At 51.8% G+C, this 27,566-nt stretch overlaps 2 protein-coding genes across 8 annotated transcripts in view; both read left to right on the top strand.

Moving 5' to 3' along the window:
• The window catches only part of HOXB3 (homeobox B3), a 56,147-nt gene that overhangs the window by 14,686 nt on the left and 13,895 nt on the right, over positions 1-27,566 (top strand). Inside the window, exons 1-2 of one of the 7 annotated variants that reach the window (XM_054455990.2) lie at positions 71-187; positions 16,295-16,472. The gene's annotated coding sequence lies outside the window, so the exon portion shown is untranslated. Of the gene's footprint in view, positions 1-70; positions 188-2,537; positions 8,018-8,075; positions 8,164-15,817; positions 16,129-16,294; positions 16,473-25,928; positions 26,106-27,067; positions 27,210-27,566 lie in introns of those variants that run through there. The other 6 variants (XM_054455985.2, XM_063656291.1, XM_063656289.1 and 3 more) reach the window with 6 other exon arrangements.
• Positions 11,779-14,796, top strand: HOXB4 (homeobox B4). Its single transcript, XM_054455996.2, has 2 exons — positions 11,779-12,440; positions 13,290-14,796. Exons 1-2 carry the CDS (start codon positions 11,984-11,986, stop codon positions 13,586-13,588), a joined length of 756 nt encoding a protein of 251 aa, XP_054311971.1. The 5' UTR covers positions 11,779-11,983; the 3' UTR covers positions 13,589-14,796.

A 27,566-nucleotide genomic window follows, 5' to 3' on the forward strand; every position in this document is an offset into this window, starting at 1 on the left:
TAAAGTTAGTTTTATGGTTTTGGGGAGTTGACACCGCGCAGTATATTTCACATTCTCCAGAATGTTAAGTGACACTTTAACTGCTCGCTGTGGTGGGGAAGGGGGCAGAGGTAGGTGAGCACTCTCCCAGCCTGGAGCAGCCGGACCAGCCCAGAAGGCAGCAGCGGCCCAGGCCAGCATTCCCGCAGTAAGTCACTTTCAGCTTTCGCTTTTACCCCTTGCAATTCTGGGGCTTGGGACTGGGGGAAGAAAACTTATTTCCACCTGGGGCTGTGGGGTGATGTAGGGGAAACTTAGCCTGTTTTATGCACCCAGTTCTAAGGGACTGGGAGCCTGAAATGAGTGCTCTCAGTTTCATAAGGCCTCATCAGTCGGGGGTGCCTGATTTTTACCAGCAGGAGTGTCTGACTTTGTGAGGAAAAGGGTTTGTGTGGGGGATCCATGCTCCCTCAGTGCCAGTGGAAATTTAGGGACCAGGAAGGAGGGGTGTGTATTGCTGAAAGAAGGGGCCATTGTTGGGGGCCACTTCACTGCTGGATATCTTCAGACAACTATCCCCCCACCCTCAGGAAAGAAACTTTATGACATTCATTTGTCAGAGGTGTGTGGGGGTGCACCGCTGGGCACTTTTATCTGGATACATATGAGCTGAGAAAAAGCACCCACCGGGTAGGCGGCTGCTGTGGGCTGCCTTGCCCTGGGGTGATCTCTGGGTTTCCGATCTTTGAAGCCCATAAAAAGGGGTCCCTCTGGTTATCTTTGGCTTCATCAGGCTTCTCCGGGATGGGGAGCACGGTGCTGCTTCTGCCTCCACCTTCAGCCTGTTGGTCTCAAGCTAATCTTTCTCCTTGGCTCGAAGTAGGATCCTGAAGTCAGACTAGGGAGCAGACAGAGAGGGCAATCCCCCCAATTCAAAACCTAATTCCTGAACTAGGAGTGGCGGAAGGGAAGAGCTTCTTCTCTTGCCTAGAGGTGTTAGGTGTTTAAGTAGCACTCTGGCAAGCCCTCCACAAATAAAATCAGCTCAGGAATACAAATCCCTCAACTGTCGGAAGGAAATAGATTCAGGAGCTGGAAGAGAAAATAGGAAAGGTGCTCTTTTTTCCTCTCTTTTTCCCTCTTCTTTTCCAGGCACACCCTCAAAGTCCCCTTTGATTTGTAGAACCATAAACCAGACAGACTTCAGGATTTGATCCCCAGGGCTTCTGTTATTTTCTAGGGAAAAGTCACCCTTCTAAAAGCCAGAGGCTTCTTCTCCACCAAATTGACCTCCCTCCAATTTAACACCCATGGGGCTAACTACCCTGTCACTCCTACTTTCACCAGCCTGCCATCCCTTGATTCAGCTCACCAACTGCCATAGGTAGTTTCTGGGATTGGATATGTGGCACCTCGAGGGGCTTCTAATCTTTGGGACAAGGATGGGGTCATAAGACTCCCTTTTTCTCATTAAGGGACATTGGCGTTCTCCCCCTGTCCTCTTTCTCCTGAAGCCACTTTCTTTTCCCTGAGCTCTCTATCCACTGCCCAAGCCTGACTTACAGGAGATCCTTAACAGGCTTTAAGAGCAGAGTCACCCTGGTTTGAAGACATATCATCCCAAGAATGATGAGGGCATTTGTATCCCTTAGAAAGGAGACACAGGTCATCTCCCAAAGGATCCCCAGCACCATTGAAAATATAAAGAAGTGATGGAGGCACAGCTTCCAGTCTTCCACTCTACAAGGCAACGGAGTTGACAGACATGCAGACAAAGAGCTCTGCAAGGGCAAGTCTGACCTGGGTCTCCAGGGGAACCCCATTCCTATTGTGCCCCTGGCCTCACTCTAATATACTTCCCTTTCTGAAAGCCCTCCCGGAAGCTAGAACCCCAGATAGCAAGGCCTGCTCCTGAAAAATTATTTCTTCACCCCCTCTCATGTCAGTTCTGTAGGCTCTAACATCTACTAGGCATATCTGGTCGGATTTTCCAGGATGGCAAAGAGCAACTTGGGGTGCCCACTTCCACCTCAGTGACCAAACTCTTGAAGGGTCTCCTCCAGCTCTAAGCAGGTCCTGGAGAAGATGCCCTAGCCTGGGCTTTCCTCTTCTCCACTTCAGGCTCCCTGAGCTGAACCCCAGTCCTGTCTGAACCCCAGTCAGGACAAGTTGGGGGAGGCAATGAGAAGTGTGAAGAGATTTCTGGTGCCAAGAACTCTCTTCTCTGCCCCAGACCTCTGTCCTCTCCTCCTGCCCTCCCAGGCTGTCTCCCTCTAAGAGAGCTGCTCTACTCTCTCCAGGGCTGTGCTCTCCCTCCTCTCGCACCTGCTTTCTCTCCCTGCCAGTCCAGGTTTCAACCTCTTGAGCTACAAGCCAAGCCGGTACCCTCTGGCCAAATCTTCAACCTGGGGCAGGCCCCAGGAGGTGACAGCTGGAGATTAAGGCTGCAGTTTCTCTTTTCCCTCTGAGGCCAGCCTGGCCACCACTGGGTGGACAATTCAATTTTGATTTTTTTTGTTTTGTTTTATTTGGTTATTTGTTTTGTTTTGTTTCTCTGAGGCCAATGGGTGGGAGGAAGTATAAAGAAGTGTAAACAGGAAAGCCAGCTGGGCCTGGAGTTCCAAGTGCCCATATTTCATCGGCTTCCTCTCCATAACTGTGGCAGGGACACTTAACCCTTCCCTGGCTGTGAGAAGTTATTCTCTGAGGGCTGGTGAGCAGAATGGGAACATCTAAGAGGAAGCTCCTTTCCTTGCCTGGTTCCTTTATCCCTGGGATTTGCAGGCCAAGGATTCTGAGCAATGGAGAAGACAGAAGCTCGGCACAATCCCCCAAACTCAGTCCCTTCCCGGGACTAGTCTCCCCAGCATGGACTTCTCAGCTTGGGGGACCAACCTGGTCAATCTTGGAAGACAGGGCTAGCAAGAATGAGCTCCCCTCTTTTAAGGGAGGGGATACTGGTAACCCTCCCCATTTTTGGAGTTTTTCAGAGTAATCGGATTTTGAGGCTGAGATCTGCCCACAGTGAGATTTATCGATTGCTGCAGCGCTGTTACACATCCATATTAATTAACACCGCCTGGAAACCGAGCTGTATGGGGAGGGGAAGGGAAAAACGGGGGCCCCTTAAGCAGAATGGATATTTCTCCCTAAGGGACTCTGAGGTTGAGATTGGAGGGCCTTCTGCACATGAATCCTGTGGCCCTCCCCAGGCTTGAAGCCCCTGGAGTTCTCAGCAAGGGCAAGAATGACTTAGTCTCTACAGTCAACTCCACACACAAGTCTCATGGTGGTGATGGTTGGGGGGGGGATTAAATATCCCTCAGGTCGTTCCTGCAGGTCCCACCCCACTCTTCCTTGTCTCTAGTGGGTTTCCCCAGCCCTCTAATGCTCTGTCTCCCGCAGAGGTTAGCGAGCATCCTTTCTAGAGGGGTTAACCTCCCCCTCTCCACCTTCCTTTCAACTTCTCAAAGGTAGAGGCTTATGACGGTTTTCGAATTGGTTTGTTTTATTTTGCTTTAGCGTCCCGTTGTTGTTGGTAGTTATGGTCTTATGGCCTTCTCCTTTCTCCTACCCCTCCCTCCAAAAAGTGATTAAAATCTGTTAAAGGATTTAATTAAGAGAGTTAAATGAAAAGGAAGGAGGCGCAAATGAGTTGGGGGAAAAAACCCACACCAAAGCTATTCTCAACGATTAAATCGCCATTTTAACAATATAATGGAGTTTGCATCCTGAAAGGGGAAATCAACGCTCATATCTCATCAATAATTCATAGAGTCCGGGATCACGCAGAGGTCAGCAGACGGGGGCAGCAGCGCCGGCCTACGTGGGGCTCCGAGCCGCTGCAGCATACATTACGCGCGCCGCCGGCCACACCGCCGCAGCCACCTCCGCCGCTGTAGACCGGGGGTGGGGGCACCGGCAGATTTAGGCGGATCTTTCATTCTTTCTTTTGGCAAATTTACCGATTGCAGGCTCCAAGAGGAAGAGGGGAAATTTGGGAGCCTGGAGAGTATTGGACTTCGGGCAATTCGGGAACCTGTCGGATCCCAAAAAGCACCTTGTCCCCAAGTTTTAACGTTTCTCTTCCCTCTCTTCTTTTTCCTTTTCTCAGTGATTTAGGCATCTCCTCTCTTGTCTCTTCTCCCCCTAAAGTTCCTCTTGGAGAGAAAAATGCGCTCTCTGCAGTATCCTCTAGCTTCTCCTCCCCGGAAACGGTTCCCAGGCTGCGAGGCCGCCCTCTGGACTGCCTCTCCCCGAGTGGATCCGGGCTGAGCCTTGCGGCTTCGGAGCACAGCGGCTGGTTTTGGTCGCAGCGATCCCTGGATCCCTGACCTCGGAGCCCTGTGGGGTAGGGCTGAATGCATCTAGGGAGGAAAGATACCTCGCAGGCCCCAGACCATTTTGCCTCACCAAAAGATGACCCAGGCCAGTTGCAAAGATGGGGAGTCAGCACGGAAAGACACACCTAGGGGAGAAGTGGAGGGAAAGTGCCAGCCTGTGTGGGGCGTCGCCTCTTGAGGGATTTGGAGGCATGATAGAGGATACCCTATTTCGGGGCTTCTGCAGGCTTGTCCTTAGGTGCATGCATCGTTCTAATTCGTTTTCTTTTCTGTTTTCTGAATCCCAAGGGATCCCAAGGAAGGAGAAAGGAAATCCTTCCCAGTGAGAGGTGGGGGTCTGGGAGGCGATATTTGGGCAGAAGGGAAACCGAAAGCGCGCGGGTTGTCCGCACCGCCGCTGCTCTGGACTAGATAGAGGCAGAGGCTGTAACAACCCGGAGCTGCCAGTAGAGTCCGCCTTAGACCAAGTTCACAGCCAGGCTGGGGCCTCTGAGGCGCCAGCGAGCGGCCGCGCAAGGTGGCCGCGGGCCCCCCCCGCATCGTTGGGACACTGAACTCTCCCTCTAGCCCTGTGAGCACAGTGGCCCCCTCTGCTCCCGAGGAGCCCCTGCTCCAAGCTCTCTCCACCCTTCACCCCAGAAATGCCCTTCTCCAGGTCAGCCCATTCTACTGCTCGCCATAGGTCTCCTCGTCCAGCAACCTCGGCCCCACTCGAGGGTCAAAAACGAAGAAGGGTGGGTGGTCAAAAGCCCTTCCAGGCATCCCAATAGAAGAGACCGTTGAAAATGCGGGAAGTGGGTTCCGCGTCTTTTTCCAAGGAGTTATTTAATAGTCAAAAGACTCCTCTTGCCCAGGTCTAAGGCTCTGGGGGAGTGGAGACATTGGCGAAGTGGGGAGGGGTAAGGAAAGCGTTTTGCCCTGGGGTTTCTGCGGCCGGCGTAGCAGAATGAGACCCTGGGTGGTGAGGCCAGTGTTATTGCCGGAGGGGTCGCAAAGTTGGAGGGTCAAAAGTTTACACCATGCGTGAGTGGGAGCGTCGGAGGAGACTAGAGGCGGGGGCGGGGTGGAGCGGTGGGGGAGGGGGCTGTATGTGTGTGAAGACGGACGAGGGAGCCAGGGATGCTGGAGGTAAGGAAGACTTGTGGGTTGCAGAAGTGGGGGAGCAGAAATGGGCAGGGAAGAGGCAGATATCTGGGGAAGGGAAACTGAGGAAGGAAAAATCCCTTCTCCAAAAAGGGCCAGACTGGTGGTGGTGGTGAGTTGTAGAAAAGACAGCGCTTAGGGTGTGGTGAACCCTCTGAGCAATTTTCTCTTCCAAAAATAATCTTTGAGTCACCATATTAAATTTAATTAAAACCGTCCTAGCCACACACATTTTAGAAATTCAATTAAATTACCCCCACGTCTTTGTAGGACTTCTGGCAGGGCCAAAGAATACTTTCAATGTGAAGGTTTGATTTTCACCAACATCAGCTCACCCTGCTTGCCCTAAAGGGGTCAAACTACTGGCTGTTTCAATCCTCCACCCCTGGGAGAGGCAGGCCTGTTTTCAAGAACCCTTAACCCCCAGGCTGTGTCAGGAAGGTGGGGTCCATGAGCATGGGCCAACACTGGAGCCTTTCCAAACTCTCCTCTCTCCAAATTGCTCCAGTTTAAGAACTTGACTATTGAAAGATTAGCTTGTTAATTCTCTCACTCTCTCCCAAGCCTCCATTTGTGTATTCATCTTGACTCCTTCTCTTCCTATTTGGATGAGGGAGGAGAAATGCAAAGGAAAAATACCAAATGGCCTCATGGAGATCTTTTTAAAGGGAGTTGAAACAGGCGACCTGAAATGAACTTTGAATCCATACATTAAGCTTAGCTCGTGAGTAAATGCCTAGAGAGACTCAGTAATTATAACACTGGAGCATATGCCTATTTTGGGTCTTTAAATGACTGTTGTATTATGAGATGTCATTATCTTCTCTTCCAAGCATTTACTATAGGAGGTACACTGTGGGCATTTTTCCTTCCAGGATGGAGATAACCTGAGAGTTTCTGTAAAGATGGCTTTTGAAACGTGGCCAGAAGAGACAAAGGTTTAATATCAAATTTCAAATAGATTTAACCCAGGGTTTTGACTAAACCAGTTGGGTGAAGGTCCCTATTTCTGCTTAGTCCTTAGGCGAGTTTCTCTGCAGTGTCAGGCCAGGAAGGAATTCCTGGACTCCTGAAGAGACAGATGTCAAAGCCTGAACTGAAGAAGCCATCTCCTTCTGTTCCAGGACAGAACGTTAGCAAATTTAGGTATAGACTGGAGCAGCCCAAGGTCCCGGGGCTAGAGGGACCAGGATGGGGAAGAAGTGGCCTCTGCCATCCTGGACCAAGCTGGGTGCCTTGGGGAGTTCTTTCTTGACCTCTCCGTACTAGGAGGATACCACCCTACCAACTAGGCTGGAGTCCTGTCTCAGTCTGTAGACTTGAATTGGGAGGAAGGGGAGTCACCTGACCCACCTCCGCAGGACCCTAGGAAGCTGGAGAAAGGGAGAAGTGTGTTGTAGGCAATCCACCAGATTCTAATCCTGGAGAGACAAACCCAAGAAAATCTCACTATTTTAAATGCCTTCTTGATCTGCTCCTGAACCTCCTTGTGTGGGTGATGGGGGTAGGCAAAAGTGTTAGTGTATTGATGAGAACGATTCTTCGAGGGGAGGGGGAAGCTATTGTTTTGTATTTAAAGGACAGTTAAAGCTCTGAAAGTTATGTCCCCGGCTTTGACCAGCCCAGCCCAGCACCTCTCTCAGGGTTCTATCTTCCCCAAACCTGCTGGGTTGTGTGGACCAAAATCTTGGCCCCAAGAGGTGGAGTGGTCATTTCTAGGCCCTGGAGCTTCCAAAGCTTTTGTAGAAATGAGGGTATCTCTGACACTTGGGGGAGCAAATAAAGCAGATGGAGTGTGCAGTGGGGTGGGGATCCGGGCCCTGGCCATACAGGCATTTAGGGATAAAGTTCAGGGAAGGGGCCTCTTGCTCAGGCCTGCTCTCTGGGGCCCAGGTGCCCAAAGCCATGTTTTCAGTTTTCCCTGTGCCAGCCTCATTCTCAGGCCTCAAAAGGATCCCACATGAAACCTCACACTCTCTCTGGAACCAGAGCTGACAAAATATGGGACTGATGGAAAATCAAAACAGGGGCGTGGCCGACTGACTCCTATCCGAATGGGACTTTTTTCGGGTGGGGGTTGGGTGAAGAGAAGAGAAGACTCTGGCGAAAAGTCGAGCTGGAGAGGATGAGCTGAATCAAATTTCTGCTCTGTCATTTTTTTTTTTCCCAAGTAATGACCTACGCAAAATTCAATATGACCCAGCGAACTGCGCGAGCGTATTATAGTAACTGCCTGCTCGTGGGGGAGGCCGGGAGAGGGGTGAACCGCAGGTCACGGCGTCTAAAAATTATTAAAATGTTTGAGAGCCTCGTGACGCGCCTAGCTGTTTAACAAAGACTGACAAAGTATGAGATTAATACGAAAACTTGCGCTTCCAAAACAAAAACACACCAAAAAAAAAGTCATGTTCCGGCTTCTGAGGGAGCCCGTGGCTCTGCCCGCCGCCGCGGTCCGGTTTTCCGGACACACAATAGTGGACAGGAGCGAGCTCAGCTGTTGCCCAGCGCGTCCGCGGGCGGCTCGGCGGCCGGCGGGGCTGGGGAGCCTCCCGGTGAGTACCCTCGCCCGCGCCCCCTCTGGGCCTTTCTCTCCTCCGCGCCGCCGCCGCCGCCGGTGCGCAGGCCGGCTGGGGACTCGCCTCCGCTTGGGCCTTCGGTTTCGCTCCCTCGCTGAGTCCCTTCTCCCCGCCAACAAAAGGTGATGATTCCTCGCGGGCTGGGCACGCCCGGACGGCGGAGGGTGGCTGGGAGGCGCGAGGTCACGCTAGCAACCTGTGGCTGCCCGGAGAAGGCGGCCGGGAAGCCGCGGAAAGACCCGGGAGCGCAGGGGTGGTGGCTCAGATCGCGCGCAGCCCCTGCTCTTATTTTACTATTATGCGTGTTGCTGTTCATATCCTTCTGGGCAGTGAAGGGGAGAGGCAGCCTCCTGCTCTGGTGAAACCCGTCCTGGGAGTCGCCCATAAACCCTGTTCTCCATCTCGGGCGGCTGGAGGGGTGAGGGGGGTGCGGCGCCTTGGTGGGATTAGCAGGTGGCGGCTTCCAGGGCGCGGAGGAGAAAAATCTCTGCTCTTGGGCGTCAGGATCAAGGATACCCAAACCCGCGGTGGCTCTGCCTCCTATTCCTCTCTCTTGGGGTGCTGGGGCACCTGGGCCGCATCCCTTGTGAAGTGTAAAGCAGCAGAGAGGCCCGGCCGCCGGCCCAGCGGCCCTCCCAAACTTCCGAAATGCCGACGGGTTGGACGGGTTTCCGAGAGCTGGCGAGTTGAGGACAGGAGGTATGGGGTGGGGGAGGGGCCTGGACAGTTGGAGTGGGTCCTGGAGACCCTAAGTGGCCTTTGACAAGATTTGGAAAGGTCCCTGGTTGACGCTAGGGAGCTGGTGGGGATCCTAGCATCGCATTTTGTCTGTGGGCCCTGGGCCAGACTCTAGTCTCCCTGAGTGCCCAGATGGGGGTCTGAGATTACCTATTAGACCCTCTCTTGGCAAAGACAACCATAGTGTAATAGTTTGCTTTTTTCTCCCAAATATGTGCGAGTTCAGCCTGTCTGGGAGAATGTTGATGTTAGAAATCAGGCCCAGAGGCCAATATTGGCAATTCCTAGATTTAAGATTAAAAGAAAATCAGAGGGTCTCTGGACCTAGTTGTGGGCAGGTGGGAACTCTCCTCCTGCCCACCTGCAAGGTCCCAGGACTGGGCATAGGCAGAGATCTCTGGAGTGTTGCAGTTAGAGGGTTGTTTTTGTGTTGTTCCTGTATTTGTTAATGAAATTGATATTATTTTGACTTCCTCACTAAAGATGCAAGTATTTCTCAGACCTAGGGAGTTGAACAGGGAGTCTGGGTGGGGTGGAGGCTTTTTCTATGCACATTTTCCCTTACTCTGTCACAGCTTTCACAGTCTCAGTTGCCTCCAGCCCAATCCCCAGACCCTCAGCTTAGTAAATTCACGGCTTCTGGGAGCCTCAGAAAGTTGATTCGGAAACCCCAGATGCCCATTTTGGCCCTACCACCAGCAACCCAAGCAGGTGGCTAGGCGAGTTCGTATGTGTTTAGAAGGAAAGGACTCGCCTGGGGCTAGGAAGGTGGGGAAATGGGGTTCCTCCCCACACCTGCCCGGGATAGACCCCCTCTCCTGGCTCCCAGGATGTGTGAGAGGCTGGGAGGGGCCGTATATCATCTGGCTGCATCTTTCATGGTTCCTCATTGCCCTTCATTCGGAAATGAAACGCCTTTGATCTTTTCTCAGGTTGTAAACGGAATTGCCCGTCATTAAATATCCGGGGCCCCATCTGCTTGGTCTCCCAGCATTTTTCTTTACAGCTGTTTCTCTCTCTTTTTACCACTGAATTTTTCCAAAAGGACTTTTATTACACCACCTTCACACCCAGCCGCCTCTTCCTCCTCCCTTCGCTGAGAGGCGCTTTGGAAAATATCTAGATATTCGTTTGATCACAAACTAAAGGCTTGGAGGGGCACGGAGGAGCCGATTGGGGTTTTGTTTTTTCTAAAAAAAAAAAAAAAAAAAAAAGTCCTGGGGGAAGGGGAGGGGCGCGAAGGCACCCAGAAAGGCCTGAATCTGACTTCGCGGCAGCCTCAGAATGACCCTTCCTCCTTTTGTGCTTAGCTAATGTTTACATCTCATAATTCATGCGCCGCCGAGAGTTGCGCGGCGGCGGCGGAGGCAAGGTTTCCGTCCCTTTGCGAACTGGCTACTTGAAATTCTAATAGAAGAGGAGAATTGAAAACCTTGTAATCCCAAGAACGGACTCGCAGTGCCTTTTTCTGTTCCCAGAGCTCAAAACTAGAACAAAACGAAATAAAACCAAAGCACTCAAACCACACCCCAAACGAAGAAGGCGCGGAAAGTAGGAGAACTGGAAAATTTCTGGGCCAAGAAGATCTGTCTGTCTTCTGTATATACCCTGTAGATCCGAATTTGTGTAAGGAATTTTGTGGTCACAAATTCGTATCTAGGGGAATATGTAGTTGACATAAACACTCCGCTCGTATTTTTCCAGCAGAAAAAAAAATATATATATATGTATTATTTTTCTGAATGAGGACAATCTGGTGACTGGCCACACGAAGACTCCTTCCTCTTTATTCCTCTTTCTTTTCCTCCTTCAACTGGTTAGAAATGGAGAAATCATCTACCTGAACTCTCCCCACGCCTGCCCCGGGAGCCTTGGTCCCTTTTCACCTCTCTTTAAGAGGTTAATATTATTGTTGTTGAAGTTTTAAATTTATCTTCTCGTCCCAAACGCACCCATTTTCTATTCTGGGCTCAGGGAGGCTTTATTGGAAATTGCGAAAAAAATGACTTGTCTTCAGTGTGCGAAGAAGGCAAAGGAAATTTGTTTAACAAACGGATGCTGAGGCCGCCTTTCCGTTTCAGTTCAGAACAAGATGACCTGGAAATACTCGATTACCAAGGGGTGTTATTGTGTGTGGGGGTCACCTCTATGGCTGTATCCCCAGTATCACAGGGATGTGAGATTTCTATTCGCCGCGGAGGCGGCGACAATTAGAACGTCTCGGACCCATGGTTAGTATTGCTCGGGTGGTTATGGAATTAGCAAATTGCTAATCAATTTTGCTCTCAAAAGTTGCAGATTTTTTACCCCAGCGCTCTGTCTTTAGTGTGGGAAACCAAGTCGTTTCTCCGGGCTTGGGCCGTGTGGGTTAAAGGGAGGAGTGGATAGGAGAAGGGGGACAGACGGACTGACGGACAGTCTAGCTAACCGTGCAGCTAAATGCGATTTGGAAGGCGAAGTCTCCCCGAATTAGTGCATGAATTTCCTATCGATCTGCCCGCGGTTCCATTCATCTCTGACAAGTCCCTCTGCGCACCCGCCCTCTAGCTCTGGACGCCTCCTCTCTCATCCCTACCCCTCCCCATCCGGCTGCAGAGAAAAGCCCCAGGCTCTGTGCTCTGGCCCCCGTATGGGTTCCCCTTTCGAGACGGAGCCCCCAGCCCGCCAGTAACCTAACTCCCCATACAGACGCAGGGTGCTAGGGCTCCCTCCCGCCGAGGGGAGGAGACTGGCGCCTATGGAAGGTACAGAATGCTGGGCAGAGGTGAGGCAGAACAGGAGGGCTACACCGGGAGCCCCAACTTCTTAAGGGATCTAGGGTTTGCGCTCTGCCTAGCGCCCCAACAGGCCCTCCAGTAGCAACCTGCGCGCTCGCTCTCTCTCTCGCTCTCTCTCTGATCCCGGAGAGAGCGAGGCAAGGAGGGGGTCGCCCCGCAGGGGCCCTATGTAAATCCTGGTGTTGGGTGGGTGGGTGGGGAGGGGAAAGAGAAGAAGGGGAAATAAACCTCTTTGGCTGGAGTGGGGTCCGGGTGAGCAGATTTCCTTATCCGGGAATCGCAGGCGGGGCGGCCATTGGCTCGGAGGATCACGTGGGTGCCTAACTTTGTTCACTTGACAGTAAGTAGGAGGGCTTTCGGAAACAGGAAAACGAGTCAGGGGTCGGAATAAATTTTAGTATATTTTGTGGGCAATTCCCAGAAATTAATGGCTATGAGTTCTTTTTTGATCAACTCAAACTATGTCGACCCCAAGTTCCCTCCATGCGAGGAATATTCACAGAGCGATTACCTACCCAGCGACCACTCGCCCGGGTACTACGCCGGCGGCCAGAGGCGAGAGAGCAGCTTCCAGCCGGAGGCGGGCTTCGGGCGGCGCGCGGCGTGCACCGTGCAGCGCTATGCGGCCTGCCGGGACCCTGGGCCCCCGCCGCCTCCGCCACCACCCCCGCCGCCCCCGCCACCGCCCGGGCTGTCCCCTCGGGCTCCTGCGCCGCCACCCGCCGGGGCCCTCCTCCCGGAGCCTGGCCAGCGCTGCGAGGCGGTCAGCAGCAGCCCCCCGCCGCCTCCCTGCGCCCAGAACCCCCTGCACCCCAGCCCGTCCCACTCCGCGTGCAAAGAGCCCGTCGTCTACCCCTGGATGCGCAAAGTTCACGTGAGCACGGGTGAGTGCGTGGGCACCCCTTCCCCCTCCCACCCCTGGAGCTTTACACCAAAGGGACTTCGGAGGCATGGGTGTGTGTGTGGGGGGGGTGAGATGTGGAAGCCAATTGTCCCCGCTATAAACTCGCCATTGCCAGAGATTTACGGTCGCCTGTTTTCAGAGCCACATAATTACATCCCCCATAAATTTTTATGGCCTGGTGGGCCCTGCGCCTTTGAAGTGGGTTCCCCATCCTCTTCACCATTCTCACCAGCGACTTTTTCGCCAGGGAGATACAGTCTCAGTGAAGTTGGAAGTTGGGGAGGGGTGTAGGAGGTGGAGGAGGAGAAGGAGGAGGAGGTAATCCGTATTTAAGCAGAGAGTTTAGTCAACTCCCAGTATTTATTTTTTCCTTTCTTCCAGTCTGACTCCTTGGCTGGAGAAGTGGGCAAAAGTTTTCAGTAGGGGCAGGCATTACTTGGAATCTGAGCAGCAAGGGTGGGAACTAAACAGAGGAAAGGTTTAGGGAAACCTCCCCTCCCTCTTCCACCCCCTCATTCTCCCATTCTGAGGACCCCAAGCTGAGGGGGAGAGAGGAGCAATTGAAACCTTGGAGGAGTCCTCACACGCCCCCCTTCCCCACCAGACACCCAAACAACAAGGACACAGCACAACCCTCCAAAACTTGGAGGTCTCTTTCTCATTCTTGGGTCTTGCGTTCTTCCCTTTTCGTTTTTCCCCCTCTCCCTCAGAAGGAAGAAGAGGTGGCGGGAGAGGGAGGGAGGGAAACACTGTGTTCCCTGGAAGAAAGGGCTCTCCGTTTCGGGGGCAATAAAACTTTCTCTTTCTCCCTCTCTCCGTGTGTGTCCAGTAAACCCCAATTACGCCGGCGGGGAGCCCAAGCGCTCTCGGACCGCCTACACGCGCCAGCAGGTCTTGGAGCTGGAGAAGGAATTTCACTACAACCGCTACCTGACACGGCGCCGGAGGGTGGAGATCGCCCACGCGCTCTGCCTCTCCGAGCGCCAGATCAAGATCTGGTTCCAGAACCGGCGCATGAAATGGAAAAAAGACCACAAGTTGCCCAACACCAAGATCCGCTCGGGTGGGGCGGCAGGCTCAGCCGGAGGGCCCCCTGGCCGGCCCAATGGAGGCCCCCCTGTGCTCTAGTGCCCCCGCACGCGGGACCCACGAACTTCGGGGTGGGGGTGGGCAGTGAGTGCAGGGGATGGGGTGGGGGGACAGGAGGGGGCCCTGGGGCCTGGGCCCCGGAAAAATCTATCTGCCCTCCCCCACACTTTATATACGAATAAACGCAGAAGAGGGGGAGGGGAAGCTTTATTTATAGAAATGACAATAGAGGGCCACGGGGAGGCCCCCCCAGAAGCAAGATTCAAATCTCTTGCTTTCTTCCTTAAAAAAAAAAGAAAAAGCAAGAAGAAGGAAGAAAGAAAAAGACAGAAAGAGAAATAGGAGGAGGCCGCAGCTCCTCGTTTTCAGCTTTGGCGAAGATGGATCCACGTTTCATCTTTAATCACGCCAGGCCCAGGCCCATCTGTCTTGTTTACTCTGCCGAGGAGAGGACGGGCCTCGGTGGCGACCATTACCTCGACACCCGCTAACAAATGAGGCCCGGCTTGGCCGCCTCCGCCTCTGCTGCTGCCGCTGCTGGAAGACAGCCTGGATTTCCTTTCTTTGTCCCCCACTCCCGATACCCAGCGAAAGCACCCTCTGACTGCCAGATAGTGCAGTGTTTTGGCCACGGTAACACACACACACTCTCCCTCATCCTCCGTGCCCGTTCACGGAGGGCCAGAATGACTGCTCACCCACTTCCACCGTGGGGTTGGGGGGTGGACAACAGAGGAGGGGAGCAAGTAGGGAAGGGGGTGGCCTTGGCAACTCAGAAGTGAGCAGGGAAATTGAGTCCAAGGAAAAACAGAGACTCAGAGACCCGGGAGGGCCTTCCTCTGGAAGGCCAAGCCAAGCCATGCCTGGCAGGGTGAGGGGCCAGTTGAGTTCTGGGAGCTGGGCACTACTCTGCCAGTCCAGAGTTGTACAGCAGAGGCCTGTCACCTAGACTGAAAATGAATGTGAAACTAGGAAATAAAATGTGCCCCTCCCAGTCTGGGAGGAGGGTGTTGCAGAGCCCTCTCCCATAGTTTATCATGTTTCATCGTTTATTATTATTATTGATAATATTATTATTACTATTTTTTTGTGTCATGTGCGTCCTCTCTCCTTTTCTCTTCTGACATTCCAAAACCAGGCCCCTTCCTACCTCTGGGGCTGCTTGAGTCTAGAACCCTTCGTATGTGTGAATATCTGTGTGCTGTACAGAGTGACAATAGAAATAAATGTTTGGTTTCTTGTGACCAGCACAGCGTGTTTTTGTTGAAACATTGGCGTAAAGATATGGACAAATGCCACCCAGTGTATATTTTAAGCACCCTACTGGGTTCAGCCTCACATTGTGTGTGGTTGAAGATTTTTTTTCAGAGTCTGATGGGAATTTTTATCTCAGAGGACTCCAAATTGTGGTGGCTGGTTTGTTTTCCTTTTAGGGTGGGTGTGTTTTGTTTTGGGGCTTTTAATTTTTTCCCTTCAGTCCAAAAATGGATTGAAAGGACTGGGAGGGCTGATTCCAGTCCCTAATGGGGGAAAATGTTTCATTGTAGGACACGAGAGGCTTAAGTACGGCAAAGCCTTTCATATCGTGATTTATTTGTCATAAGCAAATAAAATGCGGTTAAGCTGTCTCCTTCTAGACAGACGGCTCTTTGGTTATTAAAGTTCCGAGAGAGGATTCCATGAGGCTGGCCTCTTTCCTCGCAGCATAAGAAGGTATCGCTTTCCTCTGAGGTGTTTAAGGCTTTAATGAGTCTAATTTTTTGCACAGATGTTTCTGGGTGTTTGCAGGTTTTCAGAGTATTTTTATATTACAAAGGAGCTAGCCAGTGCCATAGCTCAAACTCTGACAAGCAAATAGATAATCAAGAAGACAAATGGCCTCTTTCGTGAAGCCTTGCTCCAGTATTAATTTTCATTTTCTTTCTCATAGAAAGTATCGAAAGTATGACTGGGGACCAAATAGCTTTCTGTCTCTGAGGTCCCAGTCACCCCTAGAATGGAGTGGGGGTAGGGGAAAGGGGTGCAGGTGACCCTCAGAAGCTCTGTCAGGCTCGGATTGCTTTTGTGCAGCACTGCTTAGAAGTTCTAAGGTCTGGGAGCTCCAGCCTCAGGGTCTCTGGTCTATTGGTCGTCCAGGGTGCAGCCACCCCATCTCCAAAATCTCGGGGCTCGGGAGAGCATATGCAATTAAAAGTCGTTTTTTCAGTCCCATCTCCTTTCAGAAAATAAAAAGAACCAATCCCACCCGCGCGTTTTATTGTTATTTATTTTGCATTCCTCCAGCTTGCAGCTCCGGTAGTTGGAGGCTGGGTAGGGCAGGGGGAACCGACAAACCGGCGTCCCCAGCCGCGAAAGGGCTGCTGAACTGTCCGTTTAAATGCTGCTGGGAGACTCGTAAAAAAATCGTCGTGGACCTGGAGGATGAGAGGGGCGAGCTTTATTGAGGTCGGATCACGGTGTGGTGTTTTAGCTGCAAGGGGATGCCGCAGCCCCGAGTTGAGGGGGAAAATAGTTCTTAAAAAGCACATGCCCCCTAAGGAATGTCTCTAAAGAACCAAATCAAAGCTGCTCTTTGGAAGGTATGAATAGAATTAAAAAAAAAAAAAAGAGATTTCTATGGAGCTTAAAGTTCACAGCCATTCTGTGTAGACAAGAGCTAAGAAAAATGTGAGAATTATACAGAAAACCATTAATCACTTCTTTTCTTTAAATACGTATCCTCTCTCCTTTGTTATTATTCAACAGCAAATCTCCTCAGACCGGCTGTTGGGGGAAAAAAGTGTTAGCCGTCTCTCCCGGATCTGCAAGGGGGAAAAAATTTGGAACCATAAAGTTGAAAACTTTTTTCTCTCAGTTTGGAAGAAGCCCTTCGTCATGAATGGGATCCCCGGAGTTCGGGCGAGAGGAGGCGAGAGGCGCAAAGGTAACAAAGCCCGGGCCCGGGCTGGCGTGTTTTGATCGTTTTATGAGCTCTTTTCACAAGTGAAAGAAGAAACACTCTCTCGCCTCCTCCTTTTTCTTTTTTAACTCTCTTGGCTGGGTTTTTATGGTGGATGCTTCGGCAGGTTTGCTCTCTTTTATGATGACTGATGCTTGGGTCAGAGGGAGAGAAAGAGGGGCCTCGACACCTGGAGAGTGTTTGAACTGGTTGGGACTGAGGTGTCAGGGCCCATGAAAAACCCCAGAGAAGAAGGTTGTTTTGTGAGGCAGTTCAGAAGTGCTTTTCTGGTTTTGGAAAATGCAGGCAGGCACAGCGAGCCCCAGCATGTGTGCATGGGTGCGTCTAGTGAGGTCCACATGTGGTCGGTGTGTTCCTGTGACTCTGCCTGTCTACACTGGGTACTGGTGTCCCCTATGCCTGTTTACCGGTGAGATGTTGTCACTGCTGCCTCTTGGAAAAATCAAATCCAGTGCTTGGATGTAATGTTCCAGCTTTGGAGTGGGTATAAGTGGATATGTTCTTTTTTTTTCTTCTTGTGTTTAGCTTGGGATTCTAGACAAATATGTGCTACTCTCTGGAGCAGGAAACTGCTCAGTTCACAGACAAGGTGCACTGATGCAGAAATATTTCTCTTCTGCTCTGTCCCCCCAGCCTTCTTCCTGGAGGAGCAATGTTGGTTTGGTTTGGTTTCCCTTTGCTCTCCTAATTTGAGGTCTCTGTTCTCTCCTCTGCAGCCCTGTTTCTTAGGCTGAGGGAGTCAGTGGGCTCTGCAGCCGACCTGAATGTGTTGGCCCTTTTTCCCTGAGGCCTCACTTAGGGTTTGGAGGCGGGAGGCTGGCAGGAGAGAGAGTTCATGGAGAGGCCACGTTTTCTAGGCGATTAGCTCAGTATTAGAACCACAAAATGACCTCGGAAGCCCCTTGACCTCGCTGAGACTGGACATTGTGTTGGCTGTTGCCTCCTGCCCAGGAAGGAGAGTCACACCTCTGCAGAGAGGGGTCCTTGGCCCATCATATGTCCCATCTTCTCCATCCCCCTCTAGGCCCCAAACCCATCTTTGCTATTTTGGAAATTTTGGATTATTTTTCTATTACTGTCCACTGGGGGAAAAAACGTAAAGATTTTTAGCCCAAGGGTCCAGTCAGGGGAGGAAAGTAGGGTGCTAATCTGTCTGTCTATACACAGCACCTTCAGCAGTCCAGGCTCCAGCCATCCTCCCCCCAACCACTCACAGGTCCAGTTCATCTCTTTACTGTTTCACTTGGAGGGAACTGAGGGAAGAAAGACAAAGGGAGAAGATATGAGAGGTTGGAGGGGCCTAATCCACAAGGCTTCAGAGGGCCAGAGGAATAAACTCCTGAGCTGCGAGAAGAGAAAGGGCTTCCGCCATGAACATTGCTTCAGAGGCTGTCATCTCTCTGAGGGCTGACATTCAAATCCACACCCTGTCAACCCATTTTCTGAAGTTCCTTTGTTGAGGAAGCTATTTCTATAATTACCTTTACCTCTTTCCCCTAATTCTCAATCTCCTCAATAATGAAAAAAGCCCTTGGAGTGCCTCACGCACCAGAGGAGCAAGGGAAATGGGAGGATGATCAGTGCAGACTATTCTGAGTACTTTCCAGAGCCTGCTGTCCCAGGTTAGCCAAAGTTTCCAGAAACTTTTAAGAAATAAGTGGAGGATTTGCCAAACAGTGAGCCCTGAACATAGAGCCTTTCCAAAAACTGTATTCTGTTTGTTGTATCTTAAAAATCCACACCAGCAGCCACCCTCTTAGGGAGAGACAGAGACAAAGAGAAAGAGAAAAAGAGACACATACAGACAGATGCTGGCTGGGAGGATGAAATGTTCCCCTTCAGTTAAGACTAGGAGAGACAGAACCTTTCTGGGATATGTGGGTTGTTGGTTTGCATTTTGTAAATTGTTTCTTGAAATTTGGGGACTCTATCTCAGGCAAGAAATAACTGGAGTGGTTGATACTCTCTCCTTTGTCCCTGGGTGGAATAAGTAGAGGGGCTGGAGGCCTCAGGAAGGAAAGAGGATGAGCACAAAGCGAGCTAGGCTGCTCCTGGACTAAAAATATTTGGGGCTCAGGGAGATGTGTATTCATTACCTGTAAGGGCAGATAGCCAGTTGTGGGCCCTCTATAGGCTCAAGTGACAAAGACCTAGTCGCCGAGGACTTTACAAACTGCTTTCTGCAATGTGAGGATTAGGGCCCACCAAAGGGAAAAGGAGAGAGACCGTAGTCAGGGAAGCCTGGGGTTCACTAAGGGGAACTGCCAGATCTCCAATTTCCTTCACTCCAGACAATCCTAGTGCCACTCCAGTCCTCCCAACCTTTTGACTTCTTTCCCTCTTTCTCCCCAGTTCCCTCGGCCCTCCCCATTCTCCCTCCTACTTCCACCCGCCTGTCCTGGGCAGAGGGGGTTGCCCAGTTCTGCCAGAGCCCTTGGAGGTGGCCCCAGCGCTGGCAGTGGGTCTCCCTGGGAAGCGGCAGCTGGGGAGGGGGTCTGGTTGGAAAACGGAGTTGGGAAGTTTCCCAGCGTGAGTTGAGCGCTGACGGATTTGTGATCAGCCATAAAACTGGCGCGTTCAGATTCATAAATCAATCTCGTCTTTCTCACAGTGTAAACGTTCGCTTTATCGGCAGCAAGAAAGTGCTCCGCTCGCGATCAGGCGCTTGTTTATTTGAACGTGGACATTCCCAGGATCCGAAAAGAGTATGGTCATTTTAACAGAACCTGCCGGCGTGCCTTCGTGTCATTTTGCTGTTCTTTTTCTTGTCCTTAAAAATTATTTCTCCGTTTTAGAAATTGCTGTCTTCCCACATCCAGCATTTCTCTCTCCTCTCTCTGCTCTCTCTCTGTTTTCATTTCAGACTTTAGCAGAGTGTTTTTCTTTGGAGGACCATTTTTAATGGATTTGTGGCCAGAACGTTTCAGGGAGTTGCCCTCGCTGGAGCCGGGAGCAGGGCCCCCATCGGGATCAGGCTGAATTCAATACCAGTCTGTGTTTTGTATCTGGACAATCAAAGCTGACCACCTCCCCTACAGAATCCAGACCTGGCCGGCGCCCCCACCCCATGAGGCCAGAGCAGATTCCAGTGCTCTTGGCTGGGGCAGAAGCTGTGCAGCTGCCACTGTAGCTGGAACCTCTGAGGCCGACACAGGGGTGGCTGTTTCTTTGGGGCTTGTTAAGACAACCGGGTCCTCAACCTTCTCTCCACTGAGTTGCTTTTGGTTTAGACCCCTTCGAACAAGCCGGGGGAGGCCCCTCAGACCCCTGCTCCCCTACCCTGAAGTTCATTCTTCCTAGATTCCCCGCCTGCCCCGGAGGCTGTGGTCCTGGCTGCCTCGAGAGCTGCTGAGGACAGATAAGGCTGCGACTTCTTCAGGAATGTCTTTTCTGCTTCCCTTTGCATCCCCACCCCCACCCCATGCCCGGCCGAGAACTCTGATTCTAGCTGCATGTAACTGGTCAAGTTTGGACGGGGGGTTGTTTTTGTTTTATTTTGTTTATATTTGAGGTGAAGGGGTCTGTGTGTGTCTCTCTTTAGGCCTAGGGAATAGTCCCTGGTATTTAACCCTCTCTTTAGTCCCTGGTATTTAACCCTTTAACAGGCATAGCCATCCCCCATCTTTTCCCCATTGATCAGCCTCCATTGTTTGTTGATTGGAAGCTCGGGGTGCTAACACCTGGGAAATAGGGATCCTGGGGCTGCCAGGCTGACTTCAAAGCTTTTCTTCTCTTTTCCCTCCTCTCCTGTTCAAATCTCCAGCTGTCTTCACTGGTGGGTTTGGGAAGGGGGGGGGAATGAGACAGGGTGTGACATAGGTAGAGAGAGGCTGACACTCCGATTCTTTTGTGTAGAAACCTTAGTCCCAGTCTTTGTCTCTAGAATCTATTTTCAAACGGTCAGTCGCATTTGATTTCCTATAGTAGTAACAACACAACAGGGAAAAAAGTCCCCCTTGCGGTTATTCCCAACTCTGGAAGCTCCAGAGTAATCTCTTCACCCTGTCCCTTTTTTGCCCCTTCAAAAGGTACCAGAAAAGATCAAAACGAGAATAAAGCCAGAAGTCCCATTCTTTATCCACTTATACCATGGACTTATGAAGTGTTTATTTTCAAAGTGGCTCCTTCAGAAATTTTGTCCATTATTTAGGAAGAGAGGGAGTGGGTCCCACTCAAGTAAATACCCCCAGGAGTTGGGGAGAAAATGGAGTTGGGGAGGGAACCTTAATCCTAAAGGATGCAGAGAGAAGAACTGGAAGCTGAGAAATCCAGGGGCTTGGAGAAGGGCTCTGAGCCCACCCCATCCCCACCCCCTAGACGCCCCTGCAGACTATTTCTGCACCTCCACGAATTAAGCAGAAGCAGGAAGAGAAGGGAGACAGGAGAGGTGGGCTGTGGGTAAGTGTGTGTCCATGGGGCTTAGGGAGCTGCAGATGTAGTAGGTATGGATGTGAGTGTGGGAGACAGACGGAGACCTCACTACTGTTCCATTGGTGGGTTGAGGGGGAACTTATTTTGCAGGAAAATTTCTCCTCCTGAAGGGGAAGGTCATAGTGGTCCTTTGAGCCTGAAACCGAAAGACCCCCTTCCCCCTCCCGGTCACGTGATTCATTAAATAATTAATGCCGAGGTTGCAGAATAGATATGTATTCGTCAGGAAAATCGCAGGCTCGGTCTCCCTGTTTCTGACGTGCAATTCAACTGTCCTTTGAAAAACAAGCCTGTACCCCGAGAAAAAAAAAAGAGAGAGGGGGAGAGAGAGGGAGAGAGAGAGAGAAAAAGAAAGGCAGACAGCAATAAAACAGCCCCGCAGCCGGAGCCACACCACGGGCTGGGGTATTGTAAGTAGAAGGGATTTCTCACTACCTACCGCGTCTTATATGTCCATGTAAATTTATTGTTTGTTATTAATGTTATTGTCGTAAAATGTGACAAATAGCCATCTTCATTTCCTGCCATTTCTCTTCACACAGTGCTCTGTGTGTTTATACCCATTGAGGCATTGCATAGAGATTTTAGGAATATTCTTCTTTTCTCTCTCTCTCTCTCTCTCTCCCTCCCTCCCTCCGTCTCCCTCTCTCCCTCTGTCCTCCAACCTTTTTCTTGATTTATAGCAATATGGGTGTCAGCTTCTCGGCCGGCATGCCAGCCATTGTGTGTGTGTGTGCGTGTGTGTGCGCGCGCGTCTGCGTGTGTTTGTGAGCGAGTTGTGTTGTTTATGGCCATGTCTTCGATAAATCATTTTTCACAGAAAATGATGTGGAAGCTGGGCTGTTTCTGCGGCCGGCCGGGAGAGAGTCACTCTCGGAGGCACTTCCTCCCTCTCTGCTCTGCTCCCAGGAGTTGGTTATTTCAGACGATTTACAGTAATATATCAGCAGTTAATATGAAAGCTCTATAGCTGGAGGTCTTAAATTACAGCATCTGTGATTATCAATTAAAGCGAGATTTGTATGGTAAACCAGAAATGCCTCATTGGCATATAAACCCAGTCAATGACCATGGTCTAATATAAAAATTATATTTGTGAGCCTGATAGAGCCAACATTCCTGCAGCAGCAGACAGAGCTCCATTTTTTAGCGGTTCCCCTCCAGGAGTTTGGCTTCTCCAACTCCAGCCCTGCGTGAACAAACCCAACTCTGAAGGCAGAAGGAGCCTTAGAGTAAGAGAGGTGGAAGTAGAGAAAGAAATTACTGGAGTTGAAGGCAAATATTTTTGTGATCAATGGAGACCAAATCAAAGTTCTGTGCAATTGGAAAGGGATGGGAGGGGTTCCGTTACATTATTAAAGCTTAATTTATAGGACCGATGTGTCTGGCGGGGTGGTCGAAGGTGGAAAAGGAATTACCCAAATTGGGGGAGACAATGGAGGCAAGCAGAGGGTGAAGGGCAGGGAGAGAAGCTGAAAGCTTTGGCTCCCCACCCTCCTGGCTAACAAAACAAGGAAATGAATTCACACCCCAGGAGCCTTCCTTTGACCTGCTGAAACAAAGAAAAGTTTCCTCAGCAATGAGGGAGTCTGTGTTTGGGGCTAAAGTGGGGAGAAGTTCTCCGAAGTTTTTCTAGAAAAGAAATGTTCTGGGAATCAGGTGGTCCCAGAAAGTTGGGAGTGTTGGAGGATGTCGGGTTTGTTCTTTTAACTAAGTCCCCATCCAAAAAAGGAGCAAACGGGGTGCAGATTGGAGAGGGAGGGGAAGAGCTGTTAACTTTCTCCTATAGTTTCATGTGGAGGTCACAGTTCCTTCCTACTAGGGGAGAGGCTGCTGGTCAAGAGCAAAGCCAGAGGTGGCTTTGGGGAATGTTCTGCACTGTGCCCCAAGTTGTGATGGATGAGGTGCAGAGGGCCAGAGCCTTCGCCAACTCCAGTCGCAGCTGTTGGCCGCTCATTCCCTGACTGGAGCCAGGCCAACTGACTTTATAGCCACGATTATCTGTGATATTTAACTCTGCCTGCTAGTGTAAACCTTTAAGCAGGGAAGTTAGAGCAACGCCGCGCCCAGGTGTTAATTATTCATGGCATCCGCTAAGTGGAGTGGCAGCTTAGGCCCCAGTCCCTGCAGCATTCAGGAGCTCGCTCCCACACTCTGCTCCAAACGAACACTGAGTCTCATCCATGTTAACAAGGGATTCTCGGTGGGTAGTGGGTGAAGCCTCCCAATTCACGAGTCTCGGTTGAAAAGGGCATGGTGAGAAAGAGAAAGCCAGGACCCAAGGCTGGGATGGGCAGAGGCACTGTCTGACCTGGATAAAAGGAACTGGGGAAAAGTCTGGATACAGGGGCAGCTTTGACAGCACTGGAGATTGTGAGGAGGTGGGAAGGGCCGGCAGAGGCAGCAAAGAGACCTGGGGCATAGGGGCTCCAAACCTTTCCGTCTCATTCCCCACCCACTCCTTGAGTGTTGGAGAATCCCACACACATTCAGTGTGGGAGGCAAGCATTTCTACTTCTCCCTCATCTGGAAAGTGTGGGGGGGTATAACTGTGAAGAGGGTGCATTCTCCCTCAAACTGGTGGTTCAGGGTTAGGGCAAAGTCTTGGAGTTTTTGGGACAGCAGGGAAGGATCACTTCTTCCATGGGGAGGAGGAGGGACATGAAAGAGAAAGAAGAGGGTAGAATCATTTGTATTAGCTTCTGAATTCAGCATGCTTTGAAAGATGGGAAAGAAAAAGATCTGCTCTTTGGGCCAGCACATAGCTAGCGTGGAGAGCCAGTCCCATAGGCCCCCTTCCCCCTGCATTTGCAACTCCTCCTCCCCAACCCTTTTCCATTTCCCCTCCTGCTGCTACCTTTGCCTGTGACGTGGAAGTCTGACCAACCACCCCCACCCCCACTCCACCAGCTTTTCCTCTTTATTCTTTCAGCCCTCTTCAGGTCTTTGTCTCCTCTGGCCTAGAGGAGGGGAGGTGACACTGATACCCCCTCCCCTTCCCTTTCCCCAACACGCACAGACTCTTCCCCAGGAGACAAAGCAAGGGGACCATCGCTTGCCACCATTATCTGGTAAATCCCCCATGTGATGCTTAATGCCTTCCATCCAGGCATCTAGGCCTACCCCAAATCAGCAAGTTTGAAAGGACTTTGTTGTTTATATATACATTTGCTTCATTTAGTTATGAGGCACCCTGTCTCTTACCAGTCCTGCACCCTCCACCCCACTGATTTGCTTTTGTGTTGTTCAGGGGTTGGGATATAATGCATCTGGTAGACAGAGCTCTAGGAAAGCTGCTGACTCTGTCTTCTCCCCTAACTCTCTGCTGGTATCTTCTCTATATAATTGCAGTGTTTATCTCTGTGCCTTTAAGGAGCCAGGCTGCTAATGCTTTAGTGACCAGAGGAATTGGATAGAAAGATGAAGAGTGAGAGGAGGAAGAGAGGGACCCAGAGAGAGAACAAGCAGCAGGATCCCTTTCTGGGGTGGGAAGTCAAGGCTGAGCCCAAGGAGGTGATGACAGGGAGAGTGGAAACAAAGGCCAGTCAGAGGGGAAGGGAGGCTGTCCTGGAGGAAGAAGCCCCACAATGCACCAGGGGACACACACACAGAGTTAAGTGAGAAGAAAGGAAGTGGGAAGGAAACTACCCCCTTTGTCCCCTTCTCGCTAGAAGAGAATTTCTCTGGACAGAGGGTGGGTTCCCCGATAGAGGAAAGGGAAGAAGAGACTCAACCTAATGGGTGAGCCCAGAAGTGATTTCTGGAGACACTCCTAAATCCTTTTCAAGGCTCAATTCAAATTCACTGAAGACACTGAGAGAGGCAGAATTGGAAAAAGACAAAGGGGCTGTGAGAAAGGAACGGAGACAACAGAGATGGTTAGAAAAGACAGAGAGACCCAACACAGAAAAAGAGCCCAAATCCCTTGGGGAGCAGGCACAGAGGGAAGCCCCTCCAGGCTCCCTGCTCCCTAGCAGCCTTCTTTACAGGAAGCTGCCCAAAGCCCAGCCCATCTCAGAAACAACTGCCTCTAGAGTAGGCCCTTGGGGGTGCTAAATCAGGTGTGAGGCAGCTGTGGCAGGAGCTGAAGTGCCAGGGAATGGCCAAGATGTCCAGGACACTTCAGCCTCCACCACAGTCACCAGCATCAGTAACTTAATCATTGGGACCTCCCCAAACAGAATTTCATCATGGGCGTGGGGGGAGTTGGGACCAGTCTTTCACACCTGGACCCTGGAATCCTTTCTTGGCTTTTCTTCCCCCTTGTGGGTTTGGTCTCTTTTTTTCTCTAGGGATCTGGGGAAGTTGTTGATCTTCCAGCCGCCTAAGAACTTTCACCTCCATTCCACATCTCCTCCCTCAAACTCCCAGCCTTAACAAGCGGATGCTTCCCCTACTAATCTCCTTCCTCCCCCATCTTACAGGAAAGAACAAGAAAAGGAAAAAGAGAAAGAAATTTCCTACCAGCCTAAGCAGCTTTAGAAAACTCGAGGGAAAAGGGGAGATGCAAATCTTTCTCGCCCCTCTGATCCTTCCCATTGCCCCCTCGCCATTGCTCTGTTCCCTCCATTGCCCCCCTCCCTGTCCCCACTCCTGTCCTGCCCAGAACTCTCTCCCTTCCCCTCCCTTCTCTGCCGGGTCGGACATATGGAACCCATTTCGCTGGTGACATTGAAGAGCCGCCGGTGTGCCCGCCTTCCGCCATGGCGCCCCCGGCGCTCCCTACGCCTCGTAGTGCCCCTGTCAGTTGCCGCTCCTCTAGTCTGGCAACTTGGCCCGCTCTCAAAGCCCGAGTCCAGCTCGGTGCCAGACTAGCCCGGGGTTCCCGCAGCCCCATGCGGCCCGGACGGAGTGGGAGCTTCTCAGGAAACGGGCGTCTGCCGCGCCCGGAGTGCCAGATCCGCGCGCTCCTGGGGCCCTGGAGGCCGAACAAAGCCGGGGGCGGGGGCGGGGGCGGGGGCGGGGTGGGGGCGAGCGCATCCGGGCCTCTCCCCCAGCTCGCCGGGACGCTCGGGGGTTGCTGGGGGTTGAGCGACTAGGATGCCGCTGGCTGCGGCGGCGGAGCCCCAGCCCGGGCCGAGGGTCCGGGGCCTGGCAGTCGGCCCTCGCGCGCATCCAGCGCCCGGCCGCCCGCAGTTGCCCGCGCCCTAGCGGAAGACCGCACAGGTAAGTGTGGGGTGCGGAGCCGGGGCGCTCGGGGCCTGGCAGGGGTGCAGAGGTGTGTGGCTGAGAACCCCGCCCCCAGGCTTCTCTCCTGGGACAGGCCGGGATCCGAATTGAAGACGAAGATGAGAGCAACTTTGAGAGGCAGGGTGGGGGCTTCAAGGGGGTAAAGGGACCTGGGGGGGGAGGACGAGTGTGGAGGAATGTGGAGCTGTTTGGGTGGGCGTGTGGACATGATCTTGTTAGGGGATGGGAGAGCTCTCCCGCTCAGAAAGGGTGTTGAGGCCCAGGAGGGTTTTCCAGTGCAGTTGGGGGCTGTGGGTACTGAGGGAAATGTGAGGGGCATCTGCTAGGGGCAGTGGGGTTGGGGGGCGACCGCTGGGTCAGCTTCCACAACCCAGCTGCCACCATTGCCCAACCCTTTAGCACCTAGCGGGTTATTTGAAGACAAAACTACAAGGGATTGCACTGAGGCTGAGTGTTAAGCCCAGAAGGTAGGAAAGGGAGTGATTTATGGCTTCAGAAAAGCTGTGTTTACTCCTGCCTGTACTGGAAACCAAAAACCAAACAGAGCAGAGGCCAGAGAAGCCCCTCTCCTTGGAGTGGGAAGCGATGCCAGCCTGACGCACTGGGATTTATTTTCCCAGATGAGGGAGGAGAGTGGGAACTGTCCCTTTGCAGGCGCACAGTGTGGTGGGTGTATGCAAAGGGAGCGTGTAAGCAGGCACATGTGTAGGTATGTTCGTGTATTGTGTGAGTGAATCTGCACATTGGGAGCTGTATGTACTCCAGGTGGGGCTTTGCGGATGGGTTTGCAGAATCACTTTGTGAGCTGGGAGATTGGGAGCCAGGAGAGAGACCCCATGTTCTCTGGTTCTGGAACTCTGGGATGGGGTAGCTCTAGACACACTGGCCCTTGTCCTGTCCACGAAGTAGTGCTCTTTCCTGCTTTTTTCTTTCCGCAGCCACATGCAGCAGAGCCCACTTGGCTTGGCCTCCTGGTCCCTGACCCTCTGCCCTTTCCCTGTGTGCCTGTTGTGCCTTCTGCCCACCCAGCCTCATCTTCACTTTGAATTTTTAACTTTGCGGTGGGAAGCCAAGGAATTAGTGAGTATGGTTGGTTGAGGAGGGGAGGCCAAAAGGAGAAAAGGCTTGGTGTGGTAGGGAAGATCGGGGAGATCCGTGGTTTGAGGCTGGACCTTGGCAGCCTCGTGTCCCACCGTTACTGCTCGAATTCCCCCAAAATCTCTCTTTGGGAGTGGGGAGCAAGTGAATACAAAGACGAACAGAGTAAGGGAGCCATGCAGGAGGATGGGGGTGGGGAGAAAAACATTTTGACCCCCAGATAGTAATTTCCGCAGGCCAACTAGTGGCTCTTGCATTTCTGTCCAGACGCCCAGCTTTGCCTGGAAATTGTTTTGCATTAAATTTTCTCAGCCGCAGAATTATCTTTCCTCGCCTCCA

This window comes from Pongo pygmaeus, chromosome 19 (genome assembly GCF_028885625.2).
Source record: "Pongo pygmaeus isolate AG05252 chromosome 19, NHGRI_mPonPyg2-v2.0_pri, whole genome shotgun sequence".
NCBI lineage: Eukaryota > Metazoa > Chordata > Mammalia > Primates > Hominidae > Pongo > Pongo pygmaeus.